The sequence below is a fragment of the Pistacia vera genome, unplaced genomic scaffold (genome assembly GCF_008641045.1).
Source record: "Pistacia vera cultivar Batoury unplaced genomic scaffold, PisVer_v2 Contig771, whole genome shotgun sequence".
Lineage (NCBI taxonomy): Eukaryota > Viridiplantae > Streptophyta > Magnoliopsida > Sapindales > Anacardiaceae > Pistacia > Pistacia vera.
The window spans coordinates 248,069-266,304 of NW_022196636.1; the positions used below are offsets into that span (position 1 = coordinate 248,069).

General features: G+C 42.1%; 1 protein-coding gene across 1 annotated transcript; it reads right to left on the reverse strand.

Annotated features, from left to right (window-relative positions):
* Positions 1-17,399: 17,399 nt before the first annotated feature.
* LOC116116405 (nuclear transcription factor Y subunit C-3-like) lies at positions 17,400-17,780 on the reverse strand. Its single transcript, XM_031402475.1, has one exon. The coding sequence runs from the start codon at positions 17,778-17,780 to the stop codon at positions 17,400-17,402; it is 381 nt and encodes a 126-aa protein (XP_031258335.1).
* Positions 17,781-18,236: the final 456 nt, after the last annotated feature.

The window sequence follows — 18,236 nt, forward strand, 5'->3', positions numbered from 1 at the left end:
TTCTGAGGCGCGTGACCGAGGACGGATCTTGTTTCGGATATCGGAGAGATGCCAATCGAAAAAGAAGAACTTCCAGTTTGCAAAGATTTTTCGCTCGAGGCAGAAGGGATTCTGGTGGCATCATTTGAAAAATTTGGGCTTTTATATGGACTACGAACTGATGGTTACCACCCCTCGGAATCGAAATGACAGCCTTCTCTCTCTCTCCGAATTAAATGCGCCCCACATCGCATTCAATGTTGTGATGAGGGTTGTCGTTTTGAGTGTGCCGTGCAATTAATGCTCTGTCAAAACAACACTGGGTCAGCACACAACGCATTTAATGCGCCTTCCAGACGCTTTAACACCTGCAGAGCGCCTGACAACGCAGAAACAAGCTCATTGAATCTATAACCCTAAGGCACGGTAAGAAACGCCCGATGAATCTAGGTCGCTAGGATAATGATCGTCAGGTCGTTTGGGCAAAGATTGTACGAGGTCGTGTTCGCAAAAGGCCCTGTCCTGAGCTTCTTCCATTCAGGTCGAAATTACCAGAACCTCCAATCGCGGCATGACTTAGTTTCCAAGGTTCGATCCTCAAACCTTAAAAACTAGAGGACTTCTGTTATGCCTGGGAAATCAAGGGCTGACGTGGGAAATCACGTGATGAAGTGTGACCTGTTCCCGTCAGAACGGTAAGCGCACGTCAGGCCTGCCGGACGCTATGGAGCTCCCACGTGTCCATTTCCCTGCTCCAAATCACGTGAAATCAACTTGGGAGGTGGGCAATGTGACGTAAAACCGGATTATGTCCTGACATTCACACCAACCCGTGGATTTAATGACGATTACTTGCATTCATCTCGTTATAAAAAGAGGAAGACCCCTTCATTAAGAGGATTCGGCTATTTTTACACTCTGAACTAGCTCTCTCTCTCTCTCTTGATAATCCGTAAATTATACAGTTTTTATTAGATCTTTTTGTCGGATTTCAGGTACTTTCTAGTGCATTTTGACCTGAATTGTTGCTTAATTCTTTACTTTTCGTATTTCAGGTTAAAATGGACTTTTTGAGCAAATAAAGACAAAATTGGATAGTTTTGACTCAGAAATTAGCGGATCTCAGAAGATAGGAGAGTTCCGGAGCAGGACAAAGCACGATGAAGCTTGTTCCCAAGGAAGAGAGCCGAGAATCGAAGAATCGAACGAAGAAGCAAGCAGAGTGGTAGTTCTGTAATTTCAGAACTTTTCAAGGAGCTTCGCTCCGGCGAAGGAATTGTCTTCGCCGCAGCGAAGTAAGGCAGAGACGATTGGGATTTCTTCATTCTTCGCCGCGGCGACAGTCAATTTATTCAGTTCTGTTAAACGCACAGTTTCGTGTTGTGCGTGTTTTGGCTGGGTTTTTGGACTAAGTATAAAAGAAAAACTTAACCTTTTGCCAAATCATCTTCAGCTTTTTAGGTTTAGCCGCTGTTACACTTTTCTTAGAGTAAAAACTTTGAGTTTTTCGGATTGTTTAAGGGAGAAGATTCGGATTTTGACCAGAAGATTCATCTTTTGGGGAGATTTCTTTTCTTTCATCTCAATTTCATTATGCTTAACTTGTTTATTTCTGTTTTTCGTTTTTGCAATATTAATTTAGCTATGAACTAATCTTTTATGGGTTAGGGTTTTGATTATAGTTTGGATTTTAAATGGGTTAAGTGTTTGATTGTGTTATTTCCATGTGAATAAGCTTTGGTTGTGTGTTACTCTGAAATTGAATGCTGTATGTGATGAACATGATGAGATGAGAAATAATTCATGTTAAGCTTCTTGGGTAATCACCATTATAGTATTGGATGCTAGAGATAGATTCAAGAATTAATGAAATCAATTTAGGATTCTTGTGCTTAATGAATTTAGAATTATTAACCTTCAATTTGTTGGGTGCGGAATGTTAATAAGGATGAATAGGAAAACATAGCCCGAGAGGGTATGTTTAACATATTAGTGAATTCGATTTACAACCATTGCGCATGAATGTGAACATAGTGTAATTTATAGGTTTAACCCATAAAAATCCAAACGAAGTCAAAACCCTACCCGTTTTGCTTGAATTGATATTCCATGTTTCATCTTGCTTTCTTAATTAAGATTTAATTCTTTGTTTAATTTCATTGTTGTTTTTCATTAAAATTTGCTCCCACCAATCCAAAGAATTCGATTGCTTCAACTTGATAACGTTAGGAAACTTAGTGCTTTACTAATAGTCCTCGTGGGAACGATATCCTACCCATCATTTTATTACTTGAGCGACTAGTGCACTTGCTAGTTTTGCATGTTGTAAGAAATACGCATCATCTCTCTGGTAAACTTTGTATTTATTTTTCCCTAATCATTTGTAAGTCAGTCCACCGCTGCGACCTGACCCACAATACTAATACAAACCACTGGACGTAGGACTTGCTACCTTAGCATCCGAACCACTTTAAAAAGCTCTCATTGCATTTATTCTACATTCTATCCTTAATCACGTGTGTCTCTTGACCAATCAACGTTACGCACGTGTCAATTAGTTGGTGTTAAAATCGCGCATCAACATTTCTCTTGAACAATGTATGTCATGAACATCCTCATCCACTTGCTTCAGAGTTCTAACAATAATTTTTAACAAAAATGAGAATGTCAAATTTACAAATTCAGATTTATAAATTCAATAGTAAAAGCTATACATTACCTAGAAGCTACAGATTCTTCAAAATCCTGTAGAAAATAACACATATAAATGAATTACCTATGTTTTGAACTATAAAAATAAAACCACTTCGTTAAACAAGAACTTAATAAACAAAGAAAAACCCAAGAACCATGACAAAAACTCAAAATCCCCTAGAAAAATTAATGGAGAAAAGAAAATAAGAAGTTGAAAATTGAACTAGTTTAATATTTCTGTAAACAATAAATTAAAGACGGAAGCAAACCCCATGAAATCAGTTTGGCTAAAATAAGAACCCCAGAAAACAAACAACTAAATAAGGAACCTGATTTAGTTGTAGCGGTGAACCAAAGAGCGAAATGAAGAGAAAGAGGAAAACGATAGCCCGCTTAGAGCATGTCGGGAACCTCAAAGGTGGCCACAATCATTCAAACTATCAATCATTACCATTATCATCACTACCATCACCGCCACAAGCTTTAACGCTGGCAGCTCTACAAACATACCACCAGTGTCCTTACCGTAACTAATTCCACCATGAATGTCACCGTCCCCACCATCACTATCAATGTAGCCATCAGAGCTACCAGCCTACCACCACTACGAGTGTCCTTTTCACTAGCATCACTCTATAATTACTAACGGTATCACCCAGAGTTTCCCTGGCCACCACGACAATTTATGTCATGACAATGGCCATCATAACAGTTGTAGCTTCCATTTTCATTACTCTTATTTAAAAGGCAAGAAGGGTACAAATATGGCCTCCTTACTTCAAAATCCATCCAATCAAATTAATTTATGAAAAGCAACACAATTACTTATGGAGAAAAAAGATATATCTTACCAGTAGGTCATGTGATAGCAACCTTGAGTGAGCTCAATCATCCTATGGCACTACTGGCAATGGCACGCCTTCCTGCCATTTTCAGTCGATCCTCATTCCCCATCTGCACTTAATTTTCAACTTTTTTTTTTTTTTAATCAATTTCAGAGCAGAAGATCAAGATTCACCAGCAAGTAAGTTTGGGAATTGGGTGTTTTTACATTTACCTAGACCTAATAATATTTCCTCCCTAATTAGTTTTCCAAATTCTGTACCTAAAATGTATTTTTCACAATCAAAGACAAAATCATATTTCGTCTCCAATAATTTTTTAAATTTTGTACAATTAGAGACAAAGGATTTCGTTCTAGAAAAAGAAGGTTTTTAGCTACAAAATTTTTCGTCCCAAAATAATAAATTTCGTCCCAAAATAATTTCCCTCCATTTGGCTGCCTAAATCAATTGTTGGTGCAGGTTAGAAATTGAATGCTAAGCATTTTTTGACAAAATTATAATTTTGTCCCCTAAATTGACCGTTTTGTGACAAAACTGAATTCATCCCTAAATATTTCACCCCTAAATTAAAAATTTGTTGTAGTGACTATATTTATGTCTTGTATTTTAAAATACTAGGATTTACCTTGCCTTGAATTTAACGAATGTTTACATAATCTATTAAGCAAGATGGTTTTTTCTGTTTAAAAGTTATGATACTCTTCATTTTGATATTGTATAAGTATAGACTGAAGAATGATATAATAAAAAAAATATAAAAATTGCTACCTTTTCTTATATTCCAAAAAATTTTGGGCCCAACTTTTTATATTATGATTACGTGTGTTTTCACTGTGCATGTTTTTATAAGAATCGAGTCGTTACATGGATCGTTTGGACTAAGGCATGTCATCTACAACAGCTGGGGCGGTGCAACCGCTAAAAACGCCTGCAGGTCGCGCGAAAGCGCGGCAAAGGGAAATAACCCGTGCCGCGAGCACTGCAGCGTGTAGACGTAAGGGTAAGCAAGTGGCAAAAAGTAAGCCTACGGGCTCCCAAAGACCAGCGAACACAAACCGTGCCCTGAGTAGGGTGCCGACAAAGCTGAGACTCGGCGAAAAAGTGAATCCCGAGCTGTCCCATGCCACGTCGCAGGTGAACCCAAGCAAAGGTGCTGGGCGCGATGATTCCTATCACCGCCAGCAGAACGATCCCGATCGCTATCATGCAGGTGGTCCCCACACCTCGCGGGGCGGTTCGTACCACCATGAGGGTCGTGAAAACGCCCCGCACAATCCATGGCCTTCACACGCCTTTAGTCAGCGTGTGTCGAGTACGGCCAGAAATGCCGACCGAGGAGAAGAGGAGCCCGACCTCCAGATTTTCCTAAACCGTAATCGCGAAGGCCGAACTCGCATGGGTGAAAGCAATCCCCAATTGGCTCCGTTACCACAAATTGAGGAGCTACAGCGAGCTTTGGACAGGTTAAGGGAGCACTAAAACGAACAGGCCCAGGTCGCCTCTGCATCCCTTTTCTCTCCCGAAGTGCTAGCTACTCCACTCCCACCGGGGTTCAGAATGCCCGACATGCGACTGTTTGATGGGAACCATAACCCACAGGATCATTTGTATGAGTTCAACGACCTGATGGAGCTTCACCAGGTTTCGGACCTTGCAAAATGCCGTTATTTGACCGTGACGCTGACTTCTCAGTGGTTAAGGTCGCTCCCAGCGGGATCGATCAGTTCGTGGCCTCAGATGAGCACGACGTTCCTACGGCATTTCCAAGCAAATCGGAAGTTTTCGATGCCTTTGAGCTACCTCAGCAACATAAGGCAAGAAAGAGACGAATTCCTGCAATCTTATATCGACCGCTTCCACAGGGAACTCAACAAGGTGGCTCATGCCCCTGAAGAGTCCATCCGAACACTTATAATAGCTGGAGTTCGCCCGCAAACCGACCTATGGAAAGAACTGCAGGCTGAGGACGATGTTTCCCTCACCAGATTTTACAACCTTGCAGAAAAATATCTCCGAATAGAGAATTCATTGGCGGCACTCCGCCGTCGCGATCACGGCACTTCAAGCAGTATGTCTGATCGGGGAGAAAATAGGAGAGCTGATCGCAAAGGAGACATTGATGATCAGCGAAAAGGGAAGAAACCCCGCTACGAACACAAGAAGTCCTATGCTTTTGTTCCTCGTTGCGACCGGGATAGAGCTCAATACACTTCGCTGAACGTGTCCATATCTGCAATCCTTGACAAATCTGAGGAGGCCAGCCTGCTCGGTGAACCGGAACCCATGAAAACCCCTGCTATGGCCAGGAACAGCAAAAAATACTGTTGTTTCCATAGGGATAATATGCATCACACTGATGAATGCCGAGCTCTAAAGCAGGCAATCGAGGAGCTCATCAAGAAAGGGCACTTCAAAGAGTATATTGATGACTCTCCAAAAGAGAACCAAGGGGAGTAGAAGAAAAAGCGTCGTGATCGCAGCGGATACAGTAGTGTTAACATAATCTTCGGAGGCCCGCACCTCGTGGGAAACACGCAAGGTGTGCAGGAAAGATACGCTCGTGAAGCATATCACGACCCGATCAGGGTAATGAACACTTCACAGCGACCGCAAAAGGCTCGGAAGGAGGAGCCGATCACCTTTTGCGAAAAGGAAGCAGCTCGCTTGCACCATCCTCACGAGGACGCCCTGGTGATCACGCCCCTGATAGGGTGCCATAATGTCTGCAGAATGCTTGTGGACAACGGAAGCGCTGTGAACATCCTGTTCAAGACCGCTTTCGATAGAATGAAACTAGACGAGGCCGACTTGAAGCCCGCCTCGATACCTCTTTATGGTTTTACAGGGGACCATCTGATCCCCAAAGGAACGATCCAACCACCAATCACGCTCGGCGACTACGACGAGGTGACTAGGGTTACCGAATTTTTGGTCGTGGATTGCCCATCGGCCTTTAATGGAATCTTGGGGCGACCTCTGTTGAGAAGCTTCAAGGCAGCCACTTCCATATATCACCTCAAGATGAAGTTCCCCACTCCAACGGGGATAGGGGAAGTGAGCGGATCGCAAAGCGCATCTCGTGAATGCTACGTAAAAGCAGTGTAGATGGCAGGCAAGGGAAAGGGCATTTCGCGATGTGTGCCTCGCCAGGCTATGACGATCAGCCGGATCGAGCCACAGCCTGGTCCAGCGGAGGATAACATAGATCTGTGAGTCCAGGAAATCCCTCCTAGCGGCCCGGTTGAGGATCTGTCCGAAATTTTGGTTGATCCAAAAGAGCCGAGCCGAGTGTTAAGGATTGGAAGCTGTTTCAACCCTCAGCTCGCTTCCGAACTGATAAGCTTCTTAAGGGAAAACATTAACGTGTTTGCCTGGTCGCATGCAGATATGGTTGGGATCAGCCCGGACATTATTTGCCATTCATTAAACGTCAGCAGTGAAGCCAAACCGGTTTGCCAGAAAAGAAGAGCGATGGATCTGGAGAGGTACGCTGCACTGAAATCAGAAGTGGAAAACCTCCTCCGAAATGGGTCCATCCGAGAGGCTCTCTACCCAACTTGGGTTGCCAACTCGGTCTTGGTAAAGAAGCCAAACGGCAAGTGGTGGACCTGCGTTGACTTCAGCGACCTCAACAAGGCTTGCCCGAAAGACAGCTTTCTTCTGCCGAGAATCGACCAGCTCGTTGATGCCACCTCGGGACATGAGCTGCTAAGCTTCATGGATGCGTACTTGGGATACAATCAAATCCCGATGTATGGGCCAAACGAGGAGCATACGTCCTTCATTACGGACTGGGGGCTGTACTGTTACAAAGTCATGCCTTTCGGCCTCAAGAATGCCGGCGTAACCTACCAGCGGCTGGTTAACCGAATGTTCTCCGACCAGATCGGAAAGACAATGGAGGTCTATGTGGATGACATGCTGGTCAAATCCCAGGTCGCCTCAGAACACATTGCACATCTCGCTGAGATGTTTGACATCCTCCGACTGTACAGAATGAAGCTAAACCCTCTCAAGTGTTCGTTCGGGGTATCGTCAGGAAAGTTCGTGGGGTATATGTTAATCAGCGGGGCATAGAAATAAACCCCAAGAGCCTCCACCTCAGAAACCTCTTTTTCGCTAGCCTATGGCTGCGAAGCAATGATTCCTGTAGAGGTGGGAACTGGTTCTCTTCGGAGAGACTTGTACAATGAGGTTGAAAACGAAGCACTTATGAGGGCAAGTTTGGATCTCGTTGAAGAGCACCGCAGCAAGGCTTCGCTAAGGATAGTAGCCTACTAGTGCGAGGAGGTTCTTCGATTCAAAATCAAGCGAAGAGACTTCCAGGTCGGAGACCTTATGCTAAAGGAAGTTCTCCTTGGGAGTTGGGATTAGGGAGCCAAGTGCGGGGGTACTAGGACCTAACTGGGAAGGACCGTATCGGGTCAAAAAGGTGATCAGACTGGGGACTTACCATCTCAAAAGGTTAAACGGTTCCAAAGTACCCCGAGCTTGAAATGCCGAGCACCTCCGGCCATACTATCAGTAATCCCGAACCCAGCTCTCATTATAAATCAGTTTTTGATTTTGTTAGTTCCCTCTTTGTTGTAAAGTATTATTCTGTTCGCCGAAACAGTTCGCATTTATTCTGTTCGCTTGTAACAATTCGCATATAATATTGCCTATGTAAAACTGAATTGTAAACTGCACTTATGTATAATAAAGCGAACAGCAATTGAAAGCAAAATGTATTTTCATTTATTTACAACAAAAATTGTTTAAAGACCCTATTCCGATGGAGTCAGCCTCATTGCACTATGGCTGGTCGGGGGGACACTTCGAAGCAAGACCCGAACCCTCTGCCTGGTCGGATGTTCGGGTGGCCGCTACTGCTTGATTGTCTTCCTCTGCCAAGATCCGTAAGGCCTCTTGCCACCCCTCTGGGAGGTCAGAAATATCCAGATCTGGGTTCTTTGGTTGCAGGCTATAAATGGACCCGATTGCCCAGTCGACGGCCTTATCCTCGATCTCTTCTGACTGGATCCGCATTTCTTCAGTCAGTGAAGCAATTTTTTCCCGACTGTCTTGGAGTTCGGCCTCGAGAGCTCCCCTTTCCTTTTCGAAGGCCTCCCTTTCTTGTTCAGCTCGCTGAGCCCACATGGAGGTTGTCTGGAGCTCCTGGTCCTTCTCTCTGACCTCCTTAGAGAGCCTAGCGGTTATCCTCTGAAGCTCCTTTACTTCCTCTGCACGTCGTTCAAGCTCCACCTTTTGGAAGTCCACTGTCCGCGAAGTGGCATCCTTTTGGTTCAGGTACCTGTTCGCCACTTCGAATGCTTGCGTTCTTTCTACTTTGACGGTCTCCAGGCTCTGTTTGAGCTTCGCGACCTCCTCATTTAGATCACTTGCCCCCTTAGCGGCCCCCAGCCGAGTCTTCTCCATAGACATCCTCATCGCAAGCAAAGCCTGCGAGCAAGAAGTGAATTAGAATGAAAACGGCAGACAAACTTACTTTAAGAGCAGTTCATTTACCTTGCTTAGATGTTGGAACGACGTGATCATCAGGTCATCGCCCGTATCGGCGAACTCATCATATGACTCCGATAGCCCACACTCGAGCAGAGAATAGACTATCGACTGTAGGTATTCGGGCAGGCTCCCCAACGAGTCCAGCACTGGTGCGTCTTTCGCCTTGTCGGCAGTAATCGCCTCGTCCGCGGGTTCCTTGCCCGACCTCCTTCTTGAGTCCTGTCGCGACCTTAAGGGCTCTTCCTCAGATTCGGTCTCTGATTCGTCGACCTAAATCTGCTTCCTCTTCTTTGACCTCTGGGCCGGAGCCTTCCTCCTTGGGCAAGTAGGTGGTGGCTGGGCGACCTGTTCTGTCTTGGTCGTCTCTTGCTCAGGCAGGGGGTGGGAAGGCACGATTGTTCGCACCGGTTGTGCCATCATGGGGCGAGCAGCTTCGGCCGCCCTTTCTCTCCTCGATCGAGGGAAGATGAATGGTGCTCGCCGGGGCTGCTCGGACTCTTTCGGAGGCATGGTCGCTGCATGCAAGTACATTAGTAACTAGACAAGTTATTCTGCGACCAGAAGGGAATCAGTGTAACTTACCTTCTGGGGGCTCCAAAGACGCGTTGTTACTAATGAAACCATACTTTCGCAAGTTCACAGTCGTCACGAGCTTCCTCGCATCCCGGCTTTCCTCGGGAAGGACTCCAAAAGACACGAGCCTGTCCGGGTCGTCAAGCAGGTCTTGGCTAGTCGTCTTGTTAACTGCAAAAGAAGGTAGGTCATTATGATAAAGCAAGCGAACAGACAATGAACCTAGCGAAGAAGAACCTACTTGGTTTCTAAAAGCGGCAGTAGCCGTCATAGTAGAAAAAGAAGAACTTTGTCTCGTAGGCCCCCGCGTTGCTGGGATAGCTATGTATCCCTTTGGCGATGGTAGGTCACCGGGACAAGTAATAGGAATCCTTGTCCTTACTTTTTTTAAGATAATAGGCGATGCCGAGCTCCACCGCCGTTAGCTAGACCAAGCCACTCTCGCGGCACGCAATGTACATCGCAACGGCAATGACATACGCGTTTGGCGTCAACTGCATCGGTGCGATCCCGAAGTGATCCAGGATCGACCTAATGAAATGATGGAAGGGAATCATCCCTCCACCCTTGAAGATCTCTTCGGAGATGGCAGCTAGGCCATCGGAAGGATGCCGTGACGACCGGGTGTTGTCGAGGAACACCTCTGCACGGACGTCTAAATGTCTTTTTATCCTATCGAACTCTTCTCGGGTGAGAACCGAGAAGACATCAAGGGATGCGTCCGCAGGAACGTCCCGCGAAGACGAACTGGCTCCTTCCTCGGGTTTTGACGTTGACGGTTCCATTCCAGAGTCTGCAACACCGACAAACAGGTCATTTTAACCTTCGCATGTTGTCCCGCACGGCGGCATGGGACAAATTCCTTAAACCCTAACAGTAACTCGAGCCGTCATCCATGGCTCAAATTCGACGACAGCGTCGCGTCTCTGATGAAACACCAGGAGACCTAACGCCATTGCCCACCAACCAAACGCTAAAAAAAAAAAAAAAGAGGAAGAAGGAAAATGACTTTACCTTCTGGGGTGTGTGACCGAGGACGGATCTTGTTTTGGATGCCGGAGAGATGCCAATCGGAAAAGAAGAGCTTCCGGTTTGCAAAGATTTTTCGCTCGAGGTAGAAGGGATTCTGGTGGCATCATTTAAAAAATTTGGGCTTTTATATAGACTGTGAACCGACGGTTACCACCCCTCGGAATCGAAACAACAGCCTTCTCTCTCTCTCCGCATTAAATGCGCCCTACGTCGCATTCAATGTTGTGATGAGGGTCGTCGTTTCAAATGTGTCGTGCAATTAATGCTGTCAAAACAACGTCGGGTCAGCACACAACGCATTTAATGCGCTTGCCAGACGCTTTAACACGTGCAGAGTGCCTGACAGCGTGGAAACAGGCTCATTGAATCTCCAACCCTAAGGCACGGTAAGGAACGTCCGATGAATCCAGGTCGCTAGGATGATGATTGTCAGGTCGTTTGGGCAAAGATTGTGCGGGGTCGTGTTTGCAAAAGGCCCCGTCTCGAGCTTCTTCCATTCCAGTCGAAATTGCCAGAACCTCCAATCGCGGCATGACTTAGTTTCCAAGGTTCGATCCTCAAACCTTAAAAACTAGGGGACTTCTGTTATGCCTGGGAAATCAAGGGCTGACGTGGGGAGTCATGTGATGAAGTGTGACCTGCTCCTGTCAGAACGATAAGCGCACGTCAGGTCTGCCAAACGCTATGGAGCTCCCACTTGTCCATTTCCCTGCAATAAATCGCGTGAAATCAGCTTGGGAAGTGGGCAATGGGACGTAAAGCCGGATTATGTCCTGACACTCACACCAACCCATGGATTTAATGATGATTACACGCCTTCATCTCGTTATAAAAAGAAGAAGACCCCTTTATTAAGGGGATTCGGCCATTTTTACACTTGAACTCTCTCTCTCTCTCTCTTGAAAACTTTGTATTTACTTTTCCTAATCATTTGTAAGTCAGTCTGCTGTTGCGACCTGACCCACAATACTAATACAAATCAGTGGACGTAGGACTTGCTACCTTAGCATCCGAACTACTTTAAAAAGCTCTCATTGCATTTATTTCACATTTTCTATCCATAATCACGTGTGTCTCTTGACCAACCAACGTTACGCACGTGTCGATTAGTTGGTGTTAGAATCACTCATCAACAAAGTTGATGAATTTCAAATTCTTGATCCCAATCAGCTAGGTGAGAAATCTTCATAATTGTGTAAACAAACATATTATGATTGACGGATATCTATATAACAAATGTTAGATCATTTTAAGAGTTTTCATAAGAGAATACCTAAATTTTTTTCTAATGTACAATGTAGAAACACTTCCTCAGCTTTGAAGATTGATATATTGAACCCAAAAATGAAGTCTTATTAATCTTTGAGTAATACTATATTGACAAATACTTTTCACTAACTTTTTCTAATAAACACGTAGTATCAGCTAGCAATTGATCAGTTAGCATGAGTCAAGTCTGTCCAACAATAGATCCCACTTGATAAAAACAATTAAGAATTATCATATCGCGTTTGTGAGAGAGTATTTGTGAGAAGTGTTTATCATGCTATCTTTATCCTTAATCTTTGCAATGCCTTGTTAACAGTAATGAGGCTAGCACGTATATGACACTTGGGAGTCTTGGGCAATTTTTTAAGGGGCAAATCTGTGTTACCAAAAACATTACTGGAGTGGTGGGTAAGTTTGATACTGAAATAAAAAATATTATGGACAAACTACAAAGCTTGCAGACAATACAATTAAAAGTTAAAACTGAATCTGATACCAGTTTCACATCACACACTTGTCAAGTAAAAAAATTGTTGCCTTTACACATGCTCCTTCTCTTTCTTTCCATACGTTACACAACACGCAAGAGTCAAAAAGTTTCTCGAAACCCAATTACACATTCGTAACCACGTAACCAGAAGAAAGTGTAGCTTGTTTACAGAAAAACATGGGTCCAAACGCCCACGGTATCCTCTCTTTCTTCTCCTATAAATCCAATTACTATCCTTCCAAATTTTAGGCATGCATTTCGCATTCGCATACACCAAATCTAAGTGTCTTACCAATTAATTCTTTCAGATATATCTATTTTCATACAATTCTGGAATAACAATGGATGTATTCATTCCCGAAGACTATGTTACACGTCGGAGAATTGAGAAGAAGGCGGCTGCTATAGCTCGGAAAAGGTCTGATACGGTATCAGAATCAAGTAAAAGACTATTAGACAAGGAGAAGTCTCAATCGCCACCATTCCGCCAGCTAGACAGTGATTTTCTAGTGTCTAGTTGCCTTAGTGAAAATGTAGTATTTAGTTGCTTGTCAGCCTGATATAACTAATGTATTACAGCTGTTCTTAGTAATTAATGTATCAAAGTTGTGACTCGGTGAAAAAGAAGTATACAATACAGACTATTCCTATGGTTATTACCACGGATTGTGGTGGAAGGGGAACACATGCCTGTGTTTTTGGCATTGAATTTTGGACATTGCAATTTTGCAATGCCTAGAAAGCTTACCAGTGTCTCCCATTGTGGCATAGAAGGAGCCCACTGTAAATGAACATATATTGTCAAACTTTTAGGTTTCGGATTGGCATATTATGGTCTTGAATTTACATATGATGGTTCAAACCATGATACTATCTTGGGAAATGAATCATAGAAGATTTATTATCCTAATTTTATGTAGGATTCTCTTAAGCCTTTATTAGTTTAAGGTTAATCTATGGCTTTTTAGTCACCTAATCCACGTTGTCTTTCCATTATTTTATGTTTCTTCATGTGTCTTGCATTGTGATGTTCTACAACAACATGAAATTATGGATAATTTTAAGAGTTTTCATAAGAAAGCTCTGAAAGTGTCTTAATAATGTAAACTGGGACAATGCACACAGGAAAAAAAACAAAGGATAAAATGATGAAGGGTCTTGATACTTATTCCAAACGATTAGACTCTAGAAATCTTACTATCTCGACTTTGAAGATCGATGGAACCCAAAAATGAGGTCTAATTAATAATATTTTCATTAATGCCTTAGGGTGCGTTTGGATCAGGGTCATATAACATAACGTGAGTAATCTTTATTTATTTTGCAAGATTTCTTTGTTTGGTTTGTAAATAATAAAATACTACATGTATCTTTTATTATAAAAAGTGTTTAATGTTGGTAATGTAGAGGGTAATCCGCCTCTAGGTTGTTATTACAAGATTACTAGGTAATTTGATTTTTATATCTATTTTGCCCTTAATTAAATACCATTTCGAATACCATTGTCCTCAAATGTCTACAAAATAATCATTACCCAACCCCTTTACATTTGAGAATTTAGTTAAAACACCTCAGCCACAAAAAAGTTTAAAAGTTAACAAAATACCCCCACCCACCCAAGACTACAGTTGGCCGCTAGCGTCAGTCACCATAATTGCGCACAACCGACGGGATCTGGCTTGTCGTGCGCTGGTAAGGCCGTACAGATCCATGGTTGAAAACGGCCACAGATTTGGCCGTTTCACAGCCAAATATCTAGCTATTTCACAGCCAAAGATCTAGTTGTTTCACAGCCCAAGATTTGGCACACGGTCGACCATATACGACCAATCGTGCACCATTCCATCGACTGTCGACGATGGTCGGCAGTGGCTTGGGATGAGTGAGGGTGATTTTGTTACAAATTAAAATTTATATGGCTAGGTTATTTTAGCAAAATTTCAAACGTAGGGGGTTAAAAGAAATTATTCAAAAAATAATATTACATTAATATTTAAAAAATGAGGACAATTTAGTAATATATATAGCATACTTATCTATTTATTCTCCCAATCAAACATATAAATATAAGTACTCACCAATTTATTTGAACCAACCAAACACATTTTCTTAAACATTCCTAATACTCTTCAAGACGATTTATCTTTCCATTAATATAACATCCCTTTATAATAAAACATTATTTGATTCGAATACAAACTTAATTGTAGTGAGGCTAGTTGGTGGGTAATATACTTTGTTACCGTAGGAACATTATTGTGGTGGGTAAGTTTAGCTGATCCCAGTACTCTAAAAGTTTGAATATTATTACTGAAAATCAGTGTTTTAAAACCCGGCCTGGCCCGACCGGTTGAACCGGGACCCAAGGCTTCAACGGGCCGGATTTAACTTTTCCGATTCACTCAAAACCCTAAGATTTGGGAGGATGATCGGCGAACAATCAAAGGCCGAAAGGTTGGGGCTTTTGAAGACTAAGTGCCGCTGAATGTAATGGTGGTGACGGCGTTAATTTTCGGTGAGTAAATCGACCGAAAATCGAATAAATATGGTAGCGGCAACAATGAAATTTTGCTGGTGATTGGCAAGGCTAACGGGGGTGGGGTGAGCTGGGTTTTGATTGGGAGGAATAGGGGAGTGTTTTCTGTGTGATGGGGAGGGTTGTCGACACCGACGTGGATGAGATCTGGCCAGGAATGCCAACGCCGGCGTTGGTGAGATTTGGCCGAAATCGAACCTATTTCGGCCAGATATTGGGTAGATTTTAATGGAAATGAGCTCAAGGGACGATTGGGGTTGCATCTGCGGTGCCGCTGCTGCCAATCAGTCGCCGATCGATTTGTATTTGGGTTGCATTTGATAAAGTTCAAACACATGAGACTTCAATATAATTTTTAAGGGTGTATTTGAATGAATTTAAAAGTTTTTGTCAATCGGTTTGACTGTTGGTCAAACCGGTCAACCCGAGATCCGGAACTTTGTCGGGTTTTACTCTGGTTGGGTTTTAAAACACTGTTATGGACAAAATATGAAAGAATTAATGGATTCATTTTGGACAGTAGCTAGCAGTAGCAGACAACAGAAAATTAAAACTGAATCTGATTTGATCAGTTTCACATCACACACTTGTCAGGCAAATAAATTGTTTCCTTTACACATGCTTCCTCTCTCTTTACACAACAGCAAGAGAAAAGCTTTCTCGAAACCCAATTGCACATTGGTAACCACACACAGAACCAGAAAATGCAGCTTGTTTACAGAAAAAAACATGGGACGTAACGCCCATGGTATCCACTCTTTCTTCTCCTATAAACCCAATTACTAGCTTTCCAAATTTTAGGCCTTTCGCATTCACCAAATCAAGTCTCTTACCAATTAATTCTTTCAGGTGGTATATCTCTTTTCATACAATTCAGGAATAAGAATTAATGGATGCATTCATTCCCCAAGAGTATGTTACACGTCGGAGAAGTGAGAAAAAGGCGGCTGCCATAGCCCGGAAAAGGTCGGATACGTTGTCAGAGTCAAGTAAAAGAATATTATTAGACAAGGAGAAGTCTCATTCGCCAGCAGTCCGCCGGCTAGACAGTGATTTTTTGGTGTCTAGTTGCCTTAGTGAAAATGTAGTATTTAGTTGCTTATCAGCCTGAAATAATTGACTGGCTGCTGGCCGTAGATGAGGTATGGTTGTTCTTATATATCTTAGTAATTAATGTGTTAAAAGTTGTGAGTTGGTGAAAGAGAAGTATACTATAATAGTGCTGTAATCCTGGTGATCACCCTGGTGGTCACTAATTTATGTTTTTAACTTACAGAATGTAGTTAACTTCATCTCAATATAAACCCTTTAAATATATTATAGATTTGCCTTTCAAGCGTGAAGGGACAAACACTTCAGCACTTGCGTTTGCACTTCCAGATTTCAGATTTTGAGATTTTAGTTAATTGCCTTAACAGAGTCATTGGAAAAACACAGTACAATTGAAATTGAAAGTAACATTATAACACGCTTATCCTTTGTCGTAAGGACAAGAATAATTGATGTATATGTTGTGAATTTTTTTATTTTTTTTTTAAATCTAGAAGGACGAAGTTGATCTTTCACAAGGCTACCTTATTAGGGCTAAACACAACCATCTTTTCACAAATAGACAAACCCATATATATAGAGAGAATTTGATAAATGTAGTACTGCTATCCGATCAAGGGGATTCAGTAATAAACTGCAGAAGGATTCAAAGAAAATCAAGTAAATTAATTCTTCCCATGAGCTTCATATATATATATATAGAGAGAGAGACCTTATAACTTTAATTAATATCAAAAAATTTGGCTGATCAGCGGGGTAAATTAAACGAGGGCATGTATGAAAAAATGGGCATAACGTATAATATAAAATGCGGCAAATATTTATACATCCAGCTGCATGCCATAATATATATTGTCGAGCTATATCTAGCTACATAAACGTACGTGACAAGCATTTGTCGTCATGATGTCTTGTATCTACCAATTGTTCATTATAATATTTTTGTTTTCATTTGTTTAATGAAGATTTAGTATAATATATATCATCGAAATTCAATCCATTGACTATTAATCCTTGACCAAAAATTAATGTTTAACATGTAATAAGACCTATGGCATAAGTAATTAGTTAGAAATCTAACATAGTTTCAATTGGAATAAATTAGTTGGAGTAGGTCATCATCGGTTTTGAATCATCAGGCATTGGGTCACAGCAATCTATCTCCAGGGAATAAGAAACCTCAGTAGTTCTCTACTCATGTCAATGATATATATAATGCAGGAAGAACAATGAGAAACAAACACATAAAATTGCTTTTCTTCGCAAAAACAATTCGATAATTCATCATCTTACTTGATCAAAAAGAGAAAATATAGTGTCTTGATTAGTGCTTAGTCATTATAGAAAATGCTTACAGTGGTTATATATATAGTTTATGCAAAATGTCACGATGACAAAGTATTTTTACGAATGTGGAGGATCCGAGCTAGGGCCGGGCTTCATGAGCGGAATGTTTCCATTTTTCCGATGGGGTTTCCGCAAGATTATCATTATTGGGCTCATCAGAAACCAAGTTGACAAGGAAATCAAAGATATCAGTAGCAATAACAGCCGAAGCAACATCCTCTTTGTGCAGTGTCCTTCTCTTTCCTTGCATGGTCACCATCCAAGACCTTTTTGTTAGCTCTTGAATGAAAAGCTCACAAGCCTTTGAGAACACAATTGGAGCCTCCCCAGATATCATCTTAACATCATCACCTGATTTCTTCATGATCTTCTTGATTCTAGCCAAGGGCAATGAGTGTGGCCCCATTCTTCCCGACATACTTGCAGAGACTAGTCCTGAATACGCTCCAGCTTGCCTCATGTTAAGTAATTAATGTAATGTAAGGTATACTGTCCCTCTGTGAGATTGAGAGACGTGAAGTTTTGAGAATATATAACAGTGAAAGAAGAAGAAAACAAATGTAGAGGTTGGTGGGTACGTATGAAGGGACTATTGATGGTTTATTACTTAAAGAGAGAAAAGTGTCTATAAAGAAAGTAGGAAGTGGTGGCCGGCCAAGCCTGCTTACTGATGCTAATTAGGCCGGCTAAAATCCAATTAACAACTATTAAATTATAATGCTAATCCATGCTTGATACTTTCTTCATTGCACGCTACCTATTTCAGACTCTGGCTGCAGTAATAAGCTCTTGTGAATTGGTGAACCATTATCAGATGCAACTGTACGTTAATTTGCTGTAGTATAAAATCTGCAGATTGTAGGTTTAAGTTGATGCAATTAATGCTGCTTAATTACCTGAGAGTGCAAGCAAATTC